Genomic DNA, 22492 nt, shown 5'->3' with positions numbered 1-22492 from the left:
CCCCATATTGGGCTCTGTGTTGACAGCTCAGAGCCTTGAAGCCTGCTTCGGACTCTGTGTCTCCCTCTGTCTCTGCCCCTCCCCTGCTCATGTTCTGTCTCTCTCTCAAAAATAAATAAACATTAAAAAAGAGAATAATAAAAAATAAAAGATTTTTACCAAGCTTTGAGCAAGCACTGGTGTACATGAACAGGCTGAAGTGGTCCCACATTGGAACGTTTGACCCTATGTGTGTACTGCCCCAGGTGACTGTGGAGAAATTAGACAATATTAGGGCAGTTTGGGGGTGGAGGTCTGTGGATCATTGTTCACCATCTTCTCTCTAGTGCCTTGGGCATTGCCTAACCTACAGTAGGTACTAAAGAAAATTGACTTAAAGGAGTAATGATGGCATAAACAAACTAACAGAGGAAAAAAATAAGTAAAAAATCTACCTGCCCAGCCCAGGAAGGACAATATGTCCATAAAATATTCTAAGTGTTAACTTAATAGGTATCCCCACAGAGACGGGCATATAGATCATAATATAAAATAATGGGAAATGCCTGATCTACTTACTACTGCCTTGAAAGCTGAAACATTTTCATAATGGATCAGAAAGGCATTTTTCAGGACAACTTGGTAATTCATCTTTATTTTCTTGTATACACAGTGCATTCCATTTAAAAAGAGACGCTAATGCATTTATGTTAAAGCATATGGATTTACAGCCCGGAATAAAGTATATTCATAAGTAGTATACCTTAATCCTGTTTATGGAAAGGGAAGAATCAACTGGCATCAGATTAGTATTGATTAACTGTCACTTGGATTGACAAAGCAGCACAAGATACACTTAGCAAATACCCAAACCAAGCTATAAAGCTCTGCAGATTTGGATTTTGACACTTGCCTTTTTTTCCCCCTCTAAAACATAATCAGTTCAACATTTAAGAATATACTCTTTGGCACTGAATAATTCAGACCTTATCGACACCGTTTTTTCCCCTTGCTGTATGACATCAGCACCATTTATAGGAATAGAGGAAAAAGCTATAAAAAGCTCAGAAAAAGTCCTTGCCCCTGGATTGTTAAATAGAAAGACAGAGAGAGAGAGAGAGAGAGAGAGAGAGAGAGAGAGAGAGAGAGAAAGAGATGCTAAATGCCCTCAAAGCTGTATTACACCAATTCAGCCCCAAAGGCCACTTGAGCATACTCGCTTTCACAACTCTTGTCTGGTAGGGAAAATCGACTGGCTTCTGTTGCCCTGTGGATTTCCATTTCATATTGAGCAGGCGTTTGAAGTAGAGCTGTATAGGAATAATGATCTCTCTCAAAAGACAGGCTTGTTTGTAGGCTCGAGAGAGCAGTTCTCCTTGCTTTAGTGATGCTGAGTGGGAGGGACAGTCGTGACATAGACTTCTCCACTCAAGAGGAAAAGAATGCATTATTCAGGTTGCTTCCAATTATCAGTGACAGAAAGCAAAAATTAATCAGACTTAAGGAACGTTTGTTTTTGTTTTTGTTTTTGTTTTTTTTTTTAAAAAGGGAACCTCCTCACTCACATCATTGGAAATTCCAGATAGGGCCAACTCTGGTGTTTTTAACATCTCCTCCCCAGCCCAGGTTTTCTTCAGGCAGCTCCTTAGCAGACATTACCTTAAGAGAAAGATGGAAACATCCTTGTATGGACAGACATAGCTGCCATTGGAGGGAAGTGATCAGCCCCACATGGGTAATATGCTCTCACAGCAACTACTCTTTCTGGGGAATCAGATACTCTCAATTGGCCACCCTGCATCACATTCCCTTTTTCATGTTTGTGGGGTATGTGGGGAGGAACATGTGATGAGCAGCCCTCAAAGACTTACCCAAAGCAAATAATAGTTCTATTGAAAGGAGAGTGAGGGAATATTAAACTGGTAAAGCCATTGTCACCATTCAACCTTTTCCCTTGCCTCATGTGTGGGTGTGACATCTTCCTTTGAAATTCTTTCTTCAGACTTTATTTCTTGCTAAAGTCTCAAAGATTTGCAATGACAAAGGACATGGGTGAAAATGAAACTTCATTTTTTTTTTTTAAATTCCCCTTGTCTTTTCTCCATAGCTGTATTGCCTAACCCTGGTTGAGTTGTAACAGGTTTGATGCCTGTTACAAAACTTTGAAGGCAGAGGGCAATAGGAACTCAAGATTGTTGCAGGTGCCATGGCTCCAGTTTAATGTAGCAAAGTAAATGACCTGGAATATCTCCACCATTCACAAATGAAGAACTGCCTCCTGAGTGGTATTTTCTCTTCAAAGGGCCCAAGCTCACTTAAAGCTGCTTATCTACATTCAGTCAGGTGTTCGGAGATCTGTGCCAGGGAAACCCTAGAATGCAGGTATTCCCTCCACACCTCAGAGGCCACATGACCTCCTTTTTCCCTGCTTGCTCACATTTTCTCATGAAGATGCTACTTCTTGCACACTTTCAATATGGCTGCCAGCCTTGCATCTCTATTTGAAAGTTAAAAGTGTAAGCCTGGGGGATTGGTTGGTCTAGTTTCTTATCACAGGTCTATTATTAATTATCTTTGTAATAGTGGGTAAGTTATCACTTAGCCTGCAGAAGCCTCATATTTCTTAACCAGAGGGTTGTCACGAAGATGAAAGGGACTGTCTCTGTAAAAGCACTTAGCATGACTGTCAGTTAAGTGTTAGTTGTTATTGGTCAGTACCTGTCACTCACTGAACCTCTCCTCTGGGTTGCTTAGTTTCAGTTTTCAAGCCAGAATCTGATTGGTCAGGTATGGACAGGTGGCAATTCTAACAGGACCACCTAGATAGCCCTTTAGCAGAGAATCTGGTCTAACCAATCATCACTACTTCTTGGTGGTCTTTTCCTGGAGGAGGAGACTTTTGGAATATGTCTCAATTCCCAGGCTTATGATGGAATAAATAACACCTTCAGCAAGAAGTTAAGAAGGTTCTCTGCAGCTAGATTTGCCTAAGTTCTGATTCTGGTTCCACCGTCACTCTCTGAAACCTTTCTGTGTTTTAGCTGTGTTGTATGAAAACAGGGAGATAAAAATAGCATGTGCCTCATAGGGGTGGAGTCAGAATTAAGTGAGTTCATCCATGTGAAATGCTTAGAAGCATGCCTGGCAAATAGTAAGCACTTAATAGATATCAGCCAATGAAATGGCTTTTTACTCGTGTAACTCTGAGCTCCCACAATAGTCTGGTAGGAAACTCTATCTCCATCATTACTGGGTTGCTCAAGAATCAGGGTAGCACATAGAGTGTCAAGAAAATGTGGGCAAGCCTGTTAATCCTTGGTCCATTAAGATCACCTCTGCTATCTTCATTTTTCCAGCCTATATAGTCACTGAAAGTATGTAGTCTCCCAACTTGCATGCCACAGAGAGGGCTAAGGAATCTTCGCTGAGGCTGTGGACCATTGTGCCAAGGGGCATGACACAGCTGTGCCCTCTGAGAGTTTCCCACCTCCCTAGGGATGATTCTGGTCCCCAGAGGACCTTACATCTCACAATTACTCTAAATCGGGGGCAAAATCTGCCTCTCCTCTGGGCTTCCCTCCAAGGCACTCTTCTCTTTTCCCTCCCTGGGAGAGTAGCCAGCACACTCTCCACTCAGATTAGGCCTTCACTAAGGGCAGGAATAGCTGTCGATTTGAGGCAGCTTTGCTTTTGATCCGCTGAAAACCTTCCATCATTGAACTTAAATGCATTTTGCTAAGCGAAAGCAGCAAACCCAAAAACTCTCTACTGAATGATTCCATTTATATGACGTTCTGGCTAAGGCAACACTGTAGGGCCTGAGGACAGTGGGAGCCAGGAGTAAGGGGCTTGAGGGAGAGATTGACTACAGAAGGGCAGTGCAAGGGAAGCAGATTTTCAGAGCGATAAAATTGTGCCGTGTTTGCTTACGCTGATAGATACATGACTGTACCTATTTATCAAAACTTGCAGAATGATAGATCACAAATAATAGTACATTTCACTTGCTGGAAACAAACATCAAAGAAATGCAGAGGGTCTTACTATCTGCTTGAAGTTGAGGAGAGATAAAAATATGGGGAGAACAAACACAAATCAATCGTTCTAAAAATCATCAAGCCACAGATGAAGATAAAGAGGGGGGCTAAGCCTGATCATGTCATGTTCAAATGTTGGGCTTTTTGTTGTAGGGAACAGGAGCTCATCACATACTGTGAACCAGACAGGAAACCTGAGACACTTGGGTTCTGGGAAGTTTCACTGACTGAAGTAAATTGGAGAGGTTACAAGAGAGCTGCTAGAGAAGAAGGGAGACTGTACCACTGAGACCGAATAGCTAAAGCCCTAACCATTTCCGTTCCTGTACAAAGATGTGTCAGGCTGTCACAGTGGTGTAGCAGATACTGACCAGCTCAAACCTCTTCCCTCTCTAAGTTTCTGTTTCATTCCACAAGTTTTACTACCTAGGAAATTGAATTCAAAGCATCTGAGTTTGCGCATCTTGTTTAGAAAAGAACAAAGAATCCCATGACGTTGTCTTTATATGACAGTGAAGGCAGCATACACTCAATGGACTGTCTCACAAGATAGAATAAAATGAGTGTTCATCCAGCATTTCGAAGCACAAAAGAAGGAGCAATTAGTGATAACTGAGAGAGGACCAGGAAAAGATTCGTTATGGAGGAGGTATTTGAGCTGGGCCTTAAAGAATTTGATACACTTAAAAAAGAAAAAAGCTTTCTGGCTGAGAACATAGAATTGCAATCAGCGATCAATGAAAAAGTGCTTCAATATCATATGAAGGTCTAGTAAGAGTGGTTTCCAACTTTTGATCATTTGGCTTATGGCAAAAAAAAAAAAAAATTCTAGGTGAAGAGTATGATCATCTTAAAGGGTCTGTTTGCTTCTCTCTCCTTGGTCTTGGGTAGAATGGTATTGACTCTTATGCAGGGAGGGGTGAATAACAGAATTCTCACAAGGTGGCTCAAATGAATAATAACTAGGGACTTGGTTTTCTCTCATAAGAAGTAGTCTATTGATAGACACTTGCTGGTAGCTTAGTGGTGTCTGGGTCAATATATCTGAAATCCACCTGGCTTTTGTCTCATGGTTGGAAGATGGCTCTCACAGCTCCATATTATACTGATAATCAGAAATAAGAGTGGTACCAGACATATCTGTCCCTTCCTACTAGAACAGAAAAAGCTCACCCCATACTCATCCCCAGTAGGCTTCTACCTACATGGATTAGACAAACCCATGTCATAATGGCCACCCCTAGCTTCAAGAGAGTCTGGGAAAGCAAGTATTTAGCTGAGTACTTTGCTTCCATGAATAATACCAATATTTTGTTGGCAAAGGAATGGATGTTGATAAGTGACATGCTGGCCATACTAGGAATAAAGATAAAAGAAATCTATACAGTGTGTAAGGTGAAAATCATACAGTCAAAATTACCTCTTTAAAAACTTTATTTCTAATGTTTATTTATTTTTGAGAGAGGAAGAGGCAGAGTGTCAGCAGGGGAGAGGCAGGGAGAGGGAGACACAGAACCTGAAGCAGGCGCCAGGCTCTGAGTTTTCATCACAGAGCCCGATGTGGGGCTCAAACCCACAAACCGTGAAATCATGACCTGAGCCAAAGTTGGACGCTTAACCGACTGAGCCAGCCAGGTGCCCCAAATCAAAATTATGTTTAAGTCACCTGTAAAGTATCCCCATTTTGAGGCTTACTTTCATATAAGATTGTATTCTGAAAGTAAAGCATTCAAGTGTTCTAATGCTTTGAGACATCCAGGACTTTTATTAAGATTTCAATTTGCTGGTCCTCACTTTTCAAGTCGTCATCTTGATCTCCTGTAAATGACTTTATACGTTTCTCCAATTATTTTTGAGACAGTGTTTCTCCATGGTCCTCAATTAATGTTTTAATTTCCTTCTCTATAGGAAAGCATCACCCCCCAGCTGCTTGGCTACAGGCACAGAGTGTTCCACTTCTTTTTCAATGACCAGGAAGCCCTTAAAATCATGTATGTGTTGTTTTCTTGGGTCTCACCAGCGTCCATTGAGCCTCAGAGTCTTGATTTGCTCTCACACTGTGAGACAGACACTTGGGAACTGAGTCTTGCCTAAGAAAGCTGTGTATTCGGGGCTTTCATTTTGCACTCACTCCCAAGAGGAAGGGCAGGCAGAACGAGTGCTGTCCTTAACTTGATCGTGCAGTTCTTATCCATTCTCTCCCCCATCTCCCTGAACTGTTGGCCTGATTCTGGCCATCTGTCCCACAAAGACCTGGAGGGGAACATGGGTGGAGTGCCACATTCATGTCATTCATGAGACACACAGTGCATCATCTTTGAGAACACAGAACATGGAGTCTCTCTCGTGCCCAGGTGTGCTGTCCTTGCCAAGCAGCCTTCTTGGCTTGTTGATGATGCTCCATTGTTCATATACCATCCTAACTTAGAGGCTGCCTTTTTCCAGCATTCCGTCTGTTACACAAATCCAGTGAGTTGAAGTTCTTTGTTTTATTGTGTAGTTTTATTTACTATCAAAAATAGTGCAGTCATAAGAAACTAAAATGAGGTTGCTTGCTGCTTGGATGGTTCCTTTTATATTTTCCAGTTTTGGCTTAATGATACACTGAGCATGAGTTCTGGTCTATTGGTTTCTAGAGTTTGTTTAATTAAACTACTTGTCTCTTCATATCTTGCCAGAATATTTTTATACGTGGATCTTTAAATTGCTCTGCAGTTTCACATTCTACAAAAATATATAAAATGTGCACCTTGATGGTATGGCCAGTTCAGTTAAATTGTCTTATTTTATTTTTCTCCATGGTTACCATTCAAATTATTTAATGATATTCTTCTGTATTACTGGCCTAATCTTCTATTATCATAAATAATGATATCTGTTGTTTGGTGACACTTTAGTGTTCAAGGACATGTAACCTTATATATATACTTTTATAATCCCCATTCCACGAAGCCGGAAACTGAGGCTTGAAAAAGCTAAATAATTTGCCCAGTATAATATTCCTCTTCACAGTCTTCCTGTACAACCCTGAACTTGTTACACTTTACCCAGTGTACATGTCTATTAAAGTCCCCCATCTACATGAACCTGAATATCCACATTATGCACACGGACATTCAGGTAGCTGAGCACATGTGCCTCTACCCAGCAGGTGCCATAGAGCAGACCAATGCCCCTATAAAAGTTTGGTTACCAACCAGAGCTGGAACTTTAAACTCTGATATCTAATATCCGATATCCAATATTCAGCTATCTTACTATATTTCTCTTGTCAAAAAGTAGTAGCTCTTGCTTATAACAATTTCTTCCCTTCCCACTTACTCCTGCCCACAAGAATCTGCCTCCATTTCTTGATAGAATGACTCTGATTATATAAATGATCTGCGTGTTGCTAAATGTCATGGGCATTCTTTTTTAAGTTTATGTGTTTATTTTGAGAGAGAAAGCAAAAGGAAGGGAAGGGTTGGAGAGAGAGGGAGAGAATGAGAATCCCAAGCAGGATCTGCATTGTCAGCTCAGAGCCCGATGCAGGGCTCAGTCTCACAAACAGTGAGATCATGACCTGAGCTGAAATCAAGAGTCAGACTGAGCCACCCAGGTGCCCCTTCATGAGCATTTTAATTTCGCTTCTTGCCTCTAAGTACCAATTAACATGGGTAACTCCTCCCACTTTTTAGAAGTACTTTTTTTTCTCTTAACTTCCTATGTTACCCCATTCCTGGTCTTCTTCCAACCACACAAGCCATTTCTTTTCAGTTTCCTTTGATAGTTCATGCTCCGATAGCAAAACTTGAAATGTTGGAATCCCTTAAAATTCTGACGCTGGCTATCTTTGTCTATCACTCTCACCATTTCTTGGATCAGACCACCCATCCCATTTTCTTAGTTTCCATAATCATCTGTATTCCAAAAATCTCTATGCCAGTGGTTTAGAACTCTGCCTTGAGTAATATACCTCTGTATCCAGCTGCCTACATAAACATCTGAATTTGGAAAACCCACAGATACCTTAAATTCATCATAGCCAAAACTAAATTTTTGCTCTTCCCCCAAACCTGAACATTTCTTACCCCTTTACCCCTCATATCATACTACCAGGTTCTTTCAACTCTACCTCTTCAGTACCTGTCACGTTCACCTTTCCCGTTTTTTTCACTATGGGTTACATAGTCTAGGCCTCCATCATTTCTTACCTGGCTACTAAAATAGCCATCTAACTGATTTGCATGCATTTGCTCTTGATCCCTTGTACTACATTTTATACAGTATAGTCAGATCCTGTAACTATTGGAATTCGATTTTGTTGGAAATAACAGACAGCCTAACCAGTAGTGGCTTAAACAAGTTGGGGATTTGTTATTATATAATAATAATTCTGGATGTATGCTGTCCAAGGCTTATAGCAGAACAATGTTATAAAGAGACCAAATTCCTTCAACCTTCTTCCTTTCGCACCTTTAGCAATATGGCTTTTACTCACATGGTCTCATAGGGCTGCTGTGCCTCAAAGCATTGCTTCTCTATTTCAGAAAGGGAAGAGTAAAGAACAAAAATCCTTCTTTGTTAGGCTTTGGGTTTTTTTGTTTGTTTGTTTGTTTGTTTGTTTTTAATTTGGGAAGAAAATATCTCCCCAGACACTTGTTCCTACATCTCCCTGGCCAAGGCTGTATCACACAGCCACCTAACACTGCAAAGGGAGTCTGAGAAGTTGAGTAGTTTGGGTTTCCAGGCTGTATCATAGACAAATGCAAGAGGGGATGCACTGTGCTTAAAATGTGACCAGCCGACAGTCCTTAATATCTGCCCCAGAGTATTTAAGAAAACATACCTGATCATCTCATTCTCCTCTCTATAGCCTTTCAATGGCTTCCTTTTCCTATTAGGATAAAATTCTCAAACATGCACATGGACCAAATGCTCCTACGTGACCTTGCCCCTGACTGCCTCAGAAATCTTATGGCGGTCTTGCTCTTTCCACTCCAGCTACAGTCCTCTCCTTACTCTTCCTTAAAAGCAGCAAGCCATGTTATGCACAGTGTGTGTATCTATGCGCAGAGAAAGATTTATTGTGCCTTTAAGAACCAGTGTTTGGGGGCACCTGGGTGGCTCACTCAGTTAAGCATCTGACTCTTGTTTTCGGCTCGGGTCTTGATCTCATGGTTTGTGAGATAGAGCCCTAGCTGGGCTCCAGCACAGAGCCTGCTTGGGATTTTCTGTCTCCCTCTCCCCCCTTTCTGTCCCCCACTTGCACATGTTCACTGTCTCTCTCTCTAAATAAATAAACTTGAAAAAGAGAACCAGTGTTTGTACCCTTGGGCGCTACATTGACCCCACTGAGAATACATGATTTACAATAATTGTCATTATAAAAATCAGTATCTGTCTAGCCACCATAAAAGTTCATAAGGGCAGACGTTAGATCTTCATAGCCAGGATTGCCTTAATACAGTGCTGGCCACAGTGTAGGTAATTGTTAAATGTTGCTAGACAATGAATGTTACAACACTTAGGATGGCTAGAGATTTTATATATTTTTTGAAAATTGTACTTGTGATCTCATAAATAAGAAAAGCCTGAATCTGTTTTCCCCCCAAAATCATTTATGGAATAGGTCCTCCATAAATATTTGTTGAATGAATTAATTATCTGTACATTTTGGTCAGGAGAATTGTCCCTAATTCCTGAAAAGAAAATATTTGGTATGTATCCTGGAAATGACTTGTAATGACTACAAATGTTTTGCATGAGCAGTTTATTAAATGCTACCAGCAGCCAGAGAGACACAATGGGATTAAATTACTTCAAGTGACTTTATCCACTCAAAGTTTCTGTTTGTTGCTCATGTTGGGAAGGTTTTCAGAAGCTGACAGCCGCCTTCAAAGTGCTTAGCCCTGAAATTCGTGGAAACTCTGCAATCTCACTGATTACTCAGTTCATTTTAAATCCCAGATTAGACATAACCCAACCCACTTCCTTAAAAAGAATTTTTCACTGTGCATTACCATTAGGAGAAAGCCAAAAATTCTTGTTATGAAATAAATAGAAAACTACTGTTTCTGAGGAATTTCCTGTGATCAGCACTCCCACGAAACACTTTTATGGATAACATGATATTGGGATTGCTATTCAGGAAAATAGGCCTCTAAGGAATATTTAAATATTAAAATGTAACTGTGTTCTCTAGCCTGGACTTACAAGGCAAAAACCATTTCTCCTGTATCTAGAAAGCTTTTAAACAGTAGCAGATATGTGAAATGTGAAACGTGCTTAGCTACAATTTTGGAGTAACTAGAAAGTTATCTTGCAAGGAAGACAATGTTCATTATTCAAGAAATTACTATACTGTTCATAGTTTTTTTAAAAAAATATTTCCTGTTTATAAATACTTTGGGAGACTGTAAGTTTCCTTGTCACATTGCCTACACCTTCATAAGAAAAACGTAGTCAGATTCAGAGCTTCTTTTACTAAGTAAAGGCAATTTTAGTTGTAATTAAAATATCCAAATATGAAAAACTAGATTTCATTGGAGATGTAGAAGGTCGCCATGGGCACCACTGGCTTTGAGTATTAATCACCTGGTTTTGACCATCCATGTCAGCTCTTCCCCTGGGCCCTCTGATACCCATTGTTCTCTGTCTTGTCCAGTGCCTCACCAGATCCCATTGGCTTTCCACTTAAATATCTCCTAAACCCATCCACTTTTCTCCATCTGTGCTGCCAATTCTCTGGTTCAACCTCCCACCATCCCTCTCTCTGCCCCACTGCATCTATCCTTACCCTCTTCAAGTGTCTTTTCCATGATACAGTGCCTCAGTCAGCTGCTGGTGCTGCTGCTATAACAGAATACCATAGACTGGACAGCTTAATCAATAAGAATTTCTCACTGTTCTGGAGGCTGGGAGCCTGAGATCAGGGTGCCAGCATGGTGAGGTTCCAATGACGATTAGAGTTTCAATGTATGAGTTTTAGGAGGATACAAACATGCAGACGATAGCATGTTGGCTCAGTGATCTTGAAAAATGCCAGTTGGATCGAGCCAGATCCCTGCTTAAAACCTTCACCGTGACCTATAAGGTTCTGAATTACCCAGATCAGCCCACCTTTCCAGTCTCATCCCATGCTGCTGACCCTTGCAAAAAATAGTCTGGCCACACAGATCTTTAATAACTTCAACTTCCCAACCCTGATGTTTTTTCATTATCTTTTCAACTGCCACTTCCCCCTCTTAACTAGTTTGTTCCTAATCACTTTACAAATACCAACAGAATTTCACTTTCTCAGGGAAACTTATCTGCCAGACCAAGTTATGACCCCAAGTTGTATTTCAAAGACATTTTTTTTATTTTCCTTTCAAGTCTTTATCACTATTTGTAACTATTAGATATTTTTATTTGAAAATAGCATTCAGGGGTGCCTGGGCAGCTCAGTCGGTTCAGCATCCAACTCTAGATTTCAGCTCAGGTTGTGATCTCACAGATTGCGGGTATGAGCCCCGCATAGGGCTCCACACTACCAGTGTGGAGCCTGCTTGGGATTCTCTGTCTCTCTCCCTCTCTCTCTTCCCATCCCCAGTCCACATGATCACTCTTTCTCAAAGTAAATAAATAAACTTAAAAATAAATAAACTAATAGCACACACTACTGGAATACATTGTGCTCTCCTATACTATGGACTCCATGTCTGTTTGGCTCATTTCTAGACCTTCCTGCTCAAAACATGTTGAATGTCGGGTTTTTCAAACCTACCAGCCTCCTTTTCTGGTCCCTTTCCTGGTCCATTGGGTTTATCCAGCCAGGTTATCTGGAGGATTGTAAAACAGCAGATCTGGAAACAACCTTATAGATCATCTAACTTCCACCCCCATTTTGTATAACAAATGGGGAAATAAGACTAGAAAACAAATTGCCAAAGGCCATATAATAAACTAACTCATAGAAGAGCAGCACTAAAAATCAGGTCTTTGGTTTGTCGGTTCTCTGATATTTCAGGAGATTAAATCATTCCTTCTCCCATTTTTCTTATCACCATTTTTTAGATTGAAATCCGTTGTCGATTTTATAACCTAATATTGGTATAAAAATATATCCTTTTCAAGTAAAATATGGTTCTTGTTTAGGGTTATCATTCAGGTTATATCTACCCAAGCAACACGGATTAGAACACTTAAAATGTTTTGACTTCAAACAATGGTGATTAGATATTTTGACTCGGCATTTTGACTATTTTGGCCCCATGATTCAAGCCCAAAGATGAGTTTTAGTCTATGTTCATTAATACAAAAGCATTAATCATAATTTTGCCAATCTTAATGCATGCACATCAAGAAAGAATTACCAGAGCAAACTCCATTAAGCCAGCTTAACTCCTTAATCAATGTTCTAAACAGCACACTTAAACCATTTCTGACCTTTTTGAAAGTTTTCCTTGAAATTACTTCTGAAAGATCAGTTCTTCGTGTACAACAAAAATTTGATTCATCATCCAATTTTTCTGGCTCCTATTATTATAACATCTAGTATAGTATTTCTTCCTTTGTGTCTAATGCTTCTCTCAAGTCCAATTTTCTTGTAGCGTGTTTTGCAGATGTGAATCTGCCTTTCAGGATTTGGTTCATGGCTTTATTTAACATATGCAGGTTTAGGCACTTTAGTGTTTTTTATTTTTTACAAAATTGAATTTTCCCCAATTTTTTTGGAGTTTAAAGACTTATGAACCAGGGTTTTGTTTTTGCAGTTAGCTTCCTCTATAATAAATTTTTCCATCTACTGTTTTATCTCTTATGAAATTTATTTTCTAGCGAGCAGTTCTGCCAGTTAAATGCAGTTTGAAATTGGACAAAAGTCTGTTTGCTATTATTTGATTCCTCCTTAAACACAGAAAAGTTTTAGCATTTTTTCTTTGGATATTTCAAGGTTTCTTTCTTTTTTTTTTTTTCCTGGTAGGGAATGGAAGTGGCCCAAGACAATCATCTGTTTAAATTGTTACCTGATGAAATATTTGATTTGAGGGGAAAACTATTTAGCTCTGACGCTTCTTATCCCATCCCTTGTTTTACATCTGGGGAAATCAAGGGTCAGAGAGGTCTTCTGATTTGCATAGGATCACAGAGATAGGACTGGATTTCAGGTCTCTTGACATCTGGGACACTTTGAGGGGAAAGCCTCTGAAGTTGAGTATGCTTTCCCGAGAGGAGAAGCTGGCTTTTTGTTACTATGGCAATGGAGGGGATTTGAGATTTTTTGACAAGTTTACCCCCTACCTGTACTGCAAGGAAAAAAGAACCACTGAGCTAATCTTTAAATCTTTATGGTGATTCAAAACACTTTAGATAGATCCTGTCACATGCTTTATAAGTTCCTAATTGATTGTGTGGAATTAAGTTATTGGGCAGAGAACCATCTAATGGAAACACATTGATGAAATCATTTTTGAGGGACATTAATGGAACTTAAAATAAAACTGAAATGGCTTTATGGATTTTTCACTCAAACTGTTTATGAACATTTATTGCCAGTAAATTATATTGTGTCAGAAGAGGGAATCAGTAGGTATGGCTTTAATAGAAACCTTTTTGAAATAATAAAATCGAGAATAATTTATTATCTAAGAACAGATAGGGGATGGGAGAATTCATCCTGATGGATGTTTGTCCACTCTGCAGCTTCTAGAAGAGTGAAAAATGGTGTTAAAAGCAGAAGCCTGATAGGACTTGGAAATAAATGGTGTTTTTGAAAAGTATTAATATCTCATCTCATTGTGCATGTGGATTGTTTTCAGAAGAGAGGTGAGGGGAGATTTAGCAAGTGTTACTTGAGGGTATAAACATTGGGATTTGTTCATATCTCATAAAAAGCTGAACAAGTAGAGAATGATTTAATATAATGAAAGAGACAGTCTAGAATAGTAGTCACAGACATTGGTTCCAGGGCCAAAAGATGAGAGTTCGGGTTCTGACACCTCCTTTTCACTGTGCAACCATAGGAAAATATCCTGACTTCCCTGAGTGTCAGATTCCACATCCGTAGCAACAGACATGCATAGTTTCTACCTCATAATAATGATCAAATTAAAACAATTTCCATAATTTCTAGTTTCTAGTATGTGCTTTAAAAATGTCACTTTTAAGAGTCATAGAGGACCTGGATAAGGGGAGGAAAAAATAGGTTTCATAAATATTTTAGTACTATAAGCAGTATCTTATTGACTATCATCTGCTGATTTCTATGTGCCAAAGATCTCGTTCAATCTTCCAAGACCCCTAGGAGATAAAGTTACCATTAATATCCTTTCTTTTCAGAGAAGAAAACTGAGCATGATAGAGATTGGGTTTCATGCCCAAAGACACTCAGATAATGAGAAATTCTGGTACATTCCCCTGAGAAGTCATATCTGTGAGTCTGTTTTCCAGTATGGATGGCACGTATGGGCCCCTGTGGCAAAGTGCATCAAAAACAAAATCAGAGGGCATCTGGTTGGATGGTGGGAGCAAAAGGAGCCTTAGTGAGTGTCTTGCCCTTCACTTTGACCCCACATCCAGAGCCCGTCAACCACCCAGATCCTCTATGAGAGCCTAGACCCCTGGGTTTTGCTGTCTTGCCACCTTATGGGTGCCACATTCTCCTGGCATTCAGAAAACAAGACACTAGGGTATAGTGGCTAAAAGTAGGGCCTTGGTTCAGATGCCTGCATATGAATCTCAGCTCAGGCATTCACTAGCCATGTGACTGTGAGCCCCCTCTTTTTTAGCCCCACTTGTCTTGTAGGACAATTAGTTTTCTTGGTCTGGGGAAGAAACTACAGACCTTTGATCTCATTTTATTTTAAAGCAATATTTGTATTTAGCCCAAATAATATTCTCTTCTTAGCATAGCTCTTTTATTTTAAGAGGCACAGTTAAAAGGAGTTGGATTTTGGACATTCATTAAAAATGCAATGTGATACATGAGGAGTTTTATGACAGTAAATTAGTACTGCCATAGGAGTATTAGTACCAATTGGAAATAAGTAGTACCAAATTGGACCCCAATAAGGCATCCGGTGGAAGCCTAGGGAACCTAAAATTGAATCTGTCTGTATTCTGTGTGTGACCTTCAGAGACCATGGTTGTTCCACAAGCATATGGTGAGCACCCATAATGTATTAGATGACTTCATATAACCTTTTTTATCCCCCTTGGAATTTCTTTAAAAGGGTGGCAGAGCGAGGGGCCACTGGCTGTGGTACAGCACTTCCTTCCTGAGCTTAGTACAGCCAGATGTTAAGAAGTGGCAAATGAGGTTTGGTCAGTGTATCTGACAAATGGAGAAACAGACGCAGCACAAAACTTGAATAAAATAAAGAAAATAGTGCATGCTTTTGAGGTTCATTTTAAGAAAATGGCATTCTTCATTTTTGGACAATTGAACTGAATAAATGTAGTATATATCCTTATATATGTATGTATTTTGCATAGTCCTAAGAAGTAGGTATTCTTGGGCTTCAAGGGGCCTTATAAAACGATAGGAGGATACAGGAGATATCAGTGAAACACAAAGCCTCACAGCATTGTAATACCAGTTCAAATAATGAAGGTTGTCTATGAGCAGTACTAATTGTTGTATCGGTAAGTCAGACAATTAGGGCTGATTTTAAGGGAGGTAATGCTCTTTCTCATGCAGTTTTCATAGTTTTCTTAGTAGAGGAAGGGGAGATATGAGCTGGTACTAAAGAGTCAACACAGTGTATGTAAACAGAAATAACTTTCCTAGCCTTAATCAGGTGTATAATTGTTCCTTTTAATCATTAAAAACAACAACAACAACAACAACAAAATAGGTTCCAGTGGCTCAGAACTAAGCATCTCTAAGGAATAGAAAGGGAAGGGATTTCAAGGGAAGCCCCTGTTAACTGCAGTAGTGACAGATGGGAATTGCTCAATAACAGGTTTGAGATGGTACTGAGAGGTGACTAAGGCCATGCTCTTGGGTCAGACACTTTAGAGCCACGTCCCAATGTGTCACTCATTGTCCCGTGATTTCTCCTGGCCTATTTTACCTACTAGGCACCCTCTACAGTATCTTTCGTCTAGGCGCTCTTCAAAGGATCACAAAAATCTTGGAGATGTGGATTGTATGCTCTGCAAAACAAAATTTAATACATGTGTAACAAAAGCCACATTATAGTCTATAATCCAGCCCAATCTTATTCAGTTATTGTGTTAGTCAGGATTCTTCAGAGAAACAGAGCCAATATGGATCTACCTATGGGAAGAAAGTCATTATAAGAAACTGGCTCAAGTCATTATAGAAGCTAAGGAGTCCCACAATCTGCTGTCTATAATATGGAGACCCAGGAAAGTTCATGACATAATTCAGAATGAGTCCCAAGGCTCACTGAGAACCAGTGCAGTCAATGGTGTAGATTCCAGTCTGGGTATTAAGGCCTGAGAACAAGGAGCACTGATGGCAGGAGAAGACTGATATCCCAATTCAAGCAGTTAGACAGGAAGAACCTAATTCTTCCTTCCTCCGCCTTCTAGTCAGGCCCTCAACAGGATTGGCTGATGCTCACCCACACTGGGGAGGGCACACTGCTCTGCTAAGTCCTTTGATTCTACTCTCATCTGGAAACACCCTCACACCCAGATGTTGTGTTTAGCTCAGTATCTGATTACCTCATGATCCAAGTCAAGCTGACACATAAAATGAACCGCCACATTTATAAAGAACATAATAAAGTTTAAATCACTAGGGCAAAATAGTGTATGCATAATAAAACAACATGCTTGGGAAATTTACATTAAAAAATGTTGTATATAATTGAGACTGTGGGTACATTTTGATATATTTGAAAGGTGGTGTGTTGGTGTCTTGAAAGGCAAAAGTGTCTTATGGGCAGAAAAAGATCTTTAATGTCCCCACACTAAACGTCTCTTTGCCTACTGCAACTGTTGGTAGGGTGGTTGCAGGCAATAAATGAGCTAGTACATATGATGTGTACATGATGGTATCTGGCTTTTAGTAGTCACTCAAAATGCTAGCTCAGATTAATAGTTATCATTTACCAGGATACTTTAGTGACCATCCATGATGTTAAAATTTGAGGCATTGTTTGCTGATTTTACTTGCAGTAGTCTTACTTGTATCAAAAAGATTAAATATTTTTACAGTTGCTACAAAAGTCAAGAAACCATTTCATTTTCCTAGACTTAGCTAAGATAAATCTGGATTTGTAATATCAGTGGTTAATGGAGGAATTCTAGACATCATAGCAATGCAAGAGGATTCTAGAAATTCACACATGCATACAAGGTATTATTCTGCCCCTTTTTGTGGCTTCAAAGAACTACACCAAAAAATGTATAAAAATCAACACCTTTACTTCAGAGTACAGGATACTGCCTAGCTAAGTTTAATTGAAAAACTAATATTCAGTGCAATTGTCTGTGATAAACTAAGGTGTAAATGAGTTGAAAAACACTTTGGGAGCAGACAAATCAGATAATCACCACCTCTATGGCTGGGAAGGTTCAGCTGGTGATAACAAGTTGTAAAGATAAAAGCTTGTAGCAAGGTCAAGAGCTAACTGTCTAGATTGGGTTGGGGATCAATGTTGAATAATACTCAAAGTGTGAAAGCACTGAACTTCAAATGATCTCTCACAGTGTTCTGTTTTGTTTAACTTTTCAAGATAATAGTGTAGAACTTTAGGGAAAAATGTTTTTGCTGGATTTTATTAGGTGAATAGTTTACAGTGTTACAGTGTTCTCCACCATCCACCCACTGCTGAGATGTTGTATGTGTTCTATGATTTGTGCCCCACACTGAAATAAGAGGGCTTCAGCTGCTGTTTTTCAAAACATTTCCAGTTGGGTAACTATTAATAGTTGATGAGAGACAAGAGTTAGACTGTGCCATTTCTAGGCTTTTTTTTTTTTTTTTTTTTTAATGTTAACATTGTATTTGCCTCATGGCCTCACTCTGATCTCAGCAAGAACACTTTCAAAAGAAGCTCCTTGTTTTTTCACAGGCTGTTTGCATGATTTGATTCAGTGCCCCCCCCCCCTCCCCCAAAGGTAGGAAGCTAAAGCCAATGGCAAAATGTGTGCTTTGGGTTGTGTGAAGGATTCACTACATTTAGCTCCACTCATTGTGCTGATCGTGTCCCCAGGTGACATGCAAAGTCTCCAACCTCTGTTTGCTTTTTTCTTTTGTTTACAGGAGCGGAGGGCACAGTGTTCCCTAAATCTATAGAGACACCTAATGTCAGGGCAGACCCCTTCAAGGAACTAAGGTAAATTTCTGACTATGCTTTGCATTGATTAGTGGCTGTTTCCTTTGTCTGAGAAACTGGCTGATGATCCATTTTGACTATAAGGAATGTAACAGCGTCACAACATGAATATACAAACTGGGAGAGATTAGAAAGGACAAGAAGATAAGCTACAGCCAAGGGAAAATTTTCTCTGAGAACTTAAGAAGATTGAGGGTTTGGAGGAAGAGGTTGCCAGCCTTGTAATTAGGAGATGCAGGATTCATTCATTTGCACTGCCTGTTTCCTGCTGTATTTTGTGGGACCAAAAAACCTAACCAGTTACAGCACTAGTCAGTAATTGGTGCTGATCAGCCCAAAGAAAAGTGGTATCTGAAAGAAACTGGACTCTAATATGATACAGATTTTTGTTTGTATGTAATAATCTCTCCATTACTTGGAGTGTTATGGTACTAGAACTACTTTCTGTGGATATTCCCTGTACTGGTGTTAATCTTCAAATATCTATAATTGTGCTGCCTTTAGCAGAAAAAGACTCTGAGATCCTGTATATTTACCACCAACAACTAAGGAAACAAAAAAGAACAATAGATATACCTATAGATAAACAGACAAACAGAGATAGATATAACCTAAAAACCATTACAGCCACCAAAGGACCATCCCTGGCTCCAAAAAGGAACCCATAAAAAGTGGTATGTTGACACAAATATAACTATAATTTTTACCATGTACTTATGATATAGGCAGGCTGGGACCCAGAGGGGTCTCCCGCAGGACCAGTAAGAGGGTCCTGGGCTTCATGCAGGAAGAAATCAAATATAATCTGGAGAAAGTGAAAGCAGAATTTATTGAATAGCATGAGTGACAGACAGAAAATAGCAGATGGAGTGTCTGGGAGACTCAGAAAGGAAAGGAGAATGAGTTTCAGCATCGCTTGGGATTAGGGTTTTATACGGGAAAGGGGCCTGAGGTTTGTGTTTCTCCAGGAATCCAGGGTAGGGTCTGATCAACTGCAAGTGTCGGGTGACCAATAGCTGTTATTCCATAAATCACTGAAGGTAGGGGGTGTTGATGCCAGTGTAGGCTGTGGTTTGTTGGAAGATAATGTCCTGGAACATGTTTGGGTTTTGGCTCTTCTTAGATGTTATCAGATGTTTGGGACCTAGAACAAAATTCAGATTAACTTTCTTGCTCCCCCTTGGAAGTGGGAACATAGCTCCTTTGGCTTATTCAGAAATGGGGTCTAGTAGAAAAACAGCAGAGATGGAGCCTTTCTAAAATGGAGTCTCTACTGCTTCCCTACCTCATTTACAGCCATGAAGAATTCAGTGAATGCTGGATTTCTTCATTTCTTGTAGTTCTTCTAACATAAATCATCATAAATAATGTTGAATATTTAATAGTAGACATCAAACATAAGCAAATGTGTTTGTATCACACAAGCCATATCTACTTTTTCAAGATGCAGCCCCGAGATCTATGTCTTGCTAAAATGGCAACAGCCATGTTGGCGTTTGGATTTCCCTGAACAGAAACACATTCTCAGTAAGTGGAGAATATATCTCCTCATTACAAAATGCCTAGCATTCTTGCAAAGCTTGTAAGGCTTTATGACTATAGGGAAATAAATTGGGCCAAAGGAAGAGGATAGTTGGTGAAGAAAGAGAACATTTACTTCTCCAAATCCCGTATACCATGGGCTGTATTTTTAATATTATATGCTACATTGCAAGGTTTTATTTTTTCCTTGAATAGTTGCTTCCATCTCAGGGCTTCTTCCTGACAGAAGTTACCTGACCGTCAGCTAGATCCTTTGTTTCATCTTAGGTACTAAGCAGGAATCTTTTCAGCAAATCCACCCAAAGAAACCTGTATTTCAGGACTCTGAGAGCAAGCTCATTCTCTGAGAGTGCAGCGAATCCTCGTGTCTGTGATATAAGAGCTCTTTTTTGAGACAAGCTAATGTGTGACCTGTTTCCCTTTCTTTTCACAGACCTCTTAAGGAACAGAGTTATTTTTTAACACAACTGGTCAGTAATTAGTGCTGATCAGTCCAAAGAAAGGTGCTGTCTAGAAGAAGTTGACCTCTAAATATGACCCAGTAATTCCTCCCCTCCCCCATGGAACAAGTGCTCCATTACCTGGAAGGCATGGAAAATATGAGAGTCAAAAATTTAGGCTAACTTTGCTTTAAATAGAAAAATAAGGGTGCCTGAGTGGCTCAGTCAGTTAAGCATCCGACTTCAGCTCAGGTCATGATCCCACAGCTCCTCAGTTCGAACCCCGTGTTGGGCTCTGTGCTGGCGGCTCAGAGACTGGAGCCTGCTTCAGATTCTGTGTCTCCCTCTCTCTCTGCCCCTTCCCACTCATACTCTGTCTCTCTCTGTGTCTCAAAAATAAATAAATGCAAAAATAATTTTTTAATAGAAAAAAAAATCTTACGTGGTTAAAAACAAACCCAGCCCACATCAAATAAAAAGACAAATTATCCAAGCATCAGCGCACTTTAGAGATCCATATTCTGAAAACTTTAGAGCACAGTAATTGCTCATATAAGGTTGTAGACTATGGTCCTCTGTTGACACCAGTGGAAAACCCTGGGACCTTGCCTTAAAAAAATTAAATCTCCAAAATTTACAAGTGAATCTCCTGAGTCAAAGTGCAACAAAATAAGGACTTCTGCTCATTGCTACCTTCCCATTGTTTATTTTAAAGTTGTAAGCATATCCTACAGAAACAAGAAATAAAATTTTCTTGCAGGACACATAAAAAGACTTTCATACGTCATTCTACAACTGGAATGTAGAATGTTTGCCCCTATTCAAATTGTGTTGATGGTTGATAGCCTGAATGGAGTCAGGGCCTAGAATGTGATAATTAGCTCCTTCATCCTTATGATTTTTTTTTTTTATTTTAATGGCACTTTGTAGGAGAATCTCTGACCAATTGAAAGATAATGAAATGTAGCTGATATATTAGCCCAGACCAGTGCTTCTGTGGATGTTTCACCTTTGTCATCTAATGGTACTACACTTTACTCTGTGCTATTGAACGGTATTGACCTTGAATATTGAGTAAATAGGTAATGAACTTGGTGACTAAGTCTTCTGGCCTCTGGCTTTACAGTTGGATCAGTTTTACTGATCCAGTGCATTTGTGCTGGGATGTCTTCTCATCTTAGGAAAGTAGAATAACCTAAGGAAGATCCCTGGATTTGTGCCAGCAGATAGCACTGAGTGAGCTGTTCAGGTGAAGCAGAATTGGTCCACTCCTCAGGAGCAACACAACTGAGGGGAAGAATATCGAGCTGGGGGTCAGATACCTACAGCAAACACACTATATAGCCTTGAGCTAATCCTGGAGCCCTGATATCTATGAAAAGCCAGGTCTCTTCAGGCTCCAAACAGCTAATCCCCTTATATTATTTTACTTTTTATTATAAAGTAATTTTAGATTAACAGAATAGTTGCAGGGGACCTCAGTGGCTCAGTGGTTAAGAATTGGACTCTTGATTTTGGCTCAGGTCATCATCTTGTGGTTTGTAGATGGAGTCCCAAGTCAGATTCATATATTCTCTCTCTCTCTCTCTCTCCTTCTCTCTCTCTTTCTCTCTTTCTTTCTTTCTCTCTCTCTCTCTCTTTCTTTCTTTCTCTCTCTCCTTCTCTCTCTCTTTCTCACTCTCTCACTCTCTCTGCCTAAATAAATAAATAAACAAGTAAATAAACCTTTGCAAAAAAAAAAAAAGAAGAGTTGCAATATTCCTGCAGATTATCCCTCTATACCCTTTACCTGGTATTTCTGATGTTAACATCTTACATATCCACGGTATATTTATCAAAACTAAAAAATTAACATTGTAGCCCCATAAAATATCTTAATTTTATGTAAGATTTGCTTAAAAACGTGCAATCACCTGAATGCATTACAGATCCAAAAAATATGTAAAGAAGAGTTTAACAGAAAAACTATTTGTTTATACGTGAATTAATGCATCTTTAAAACTCCCACTGCAGTTGTTAGAATGTTTTTAATGAGAGTTGTTTTTTTTAATTTTTTTTTACTTTAACTTGTTTTATTTTTTATTTTTTAAAATTTACATCCAAATGAGTTAGCATATAGTGCAACAATGATTTCAGGAGTAGATTCCTTAGTGCCCCTTACCCATTTAGTCCATCCCCCCTCCCACAACTCCTCCCATAACGCTCAGTTTGTTCTCCATAT

At 39.5% G+C, this 22492-nt stretch overlaps 1 protein-coding gene across 2 annotated transcripts in view; it reads left to right on the top strand.

Moving 5' to 3' along the window:
- The window catches only part of SGCD (sarcoglycan delta), a 938027-nt gene that overhangs the window by 818630 nt on the left and 96905 nt on the right, over nucleotides 1-22492 (top strand). For both annotated transcript variants that reach the window (XM_042948464.1, XM_042948471.1), the window contains one exon: nucleotides 18217-18289. In XM_042948464.1, the coding sequence (XP_042804398.1) occupies nucleotides 18217-18289 (73 nt within the window). The remainder of the gene's footprint in view (nucleotides 1-18216; nucleotides 18290-22492) is intronic.

This window comes from Panthera leo, chromosome A1 (genome assembly GCF_018350215.1).
Source record: "Panthera leo isolate Ple1 chromosome A1, P.leo_Ple1_pat1.1, whole genome shotgun sequence".
In the NCBI taxonomy this organism is placed as follows: Eukaryota; Metazoa; Chordata; class Mammalia; order Carnivora; family Felidae; genus Panthera; species Panthera leo.
Note: the sequence above shows the minus strand (reverse complement) of the source record. Positions and strands in the feature narration are given on the sequence as shown.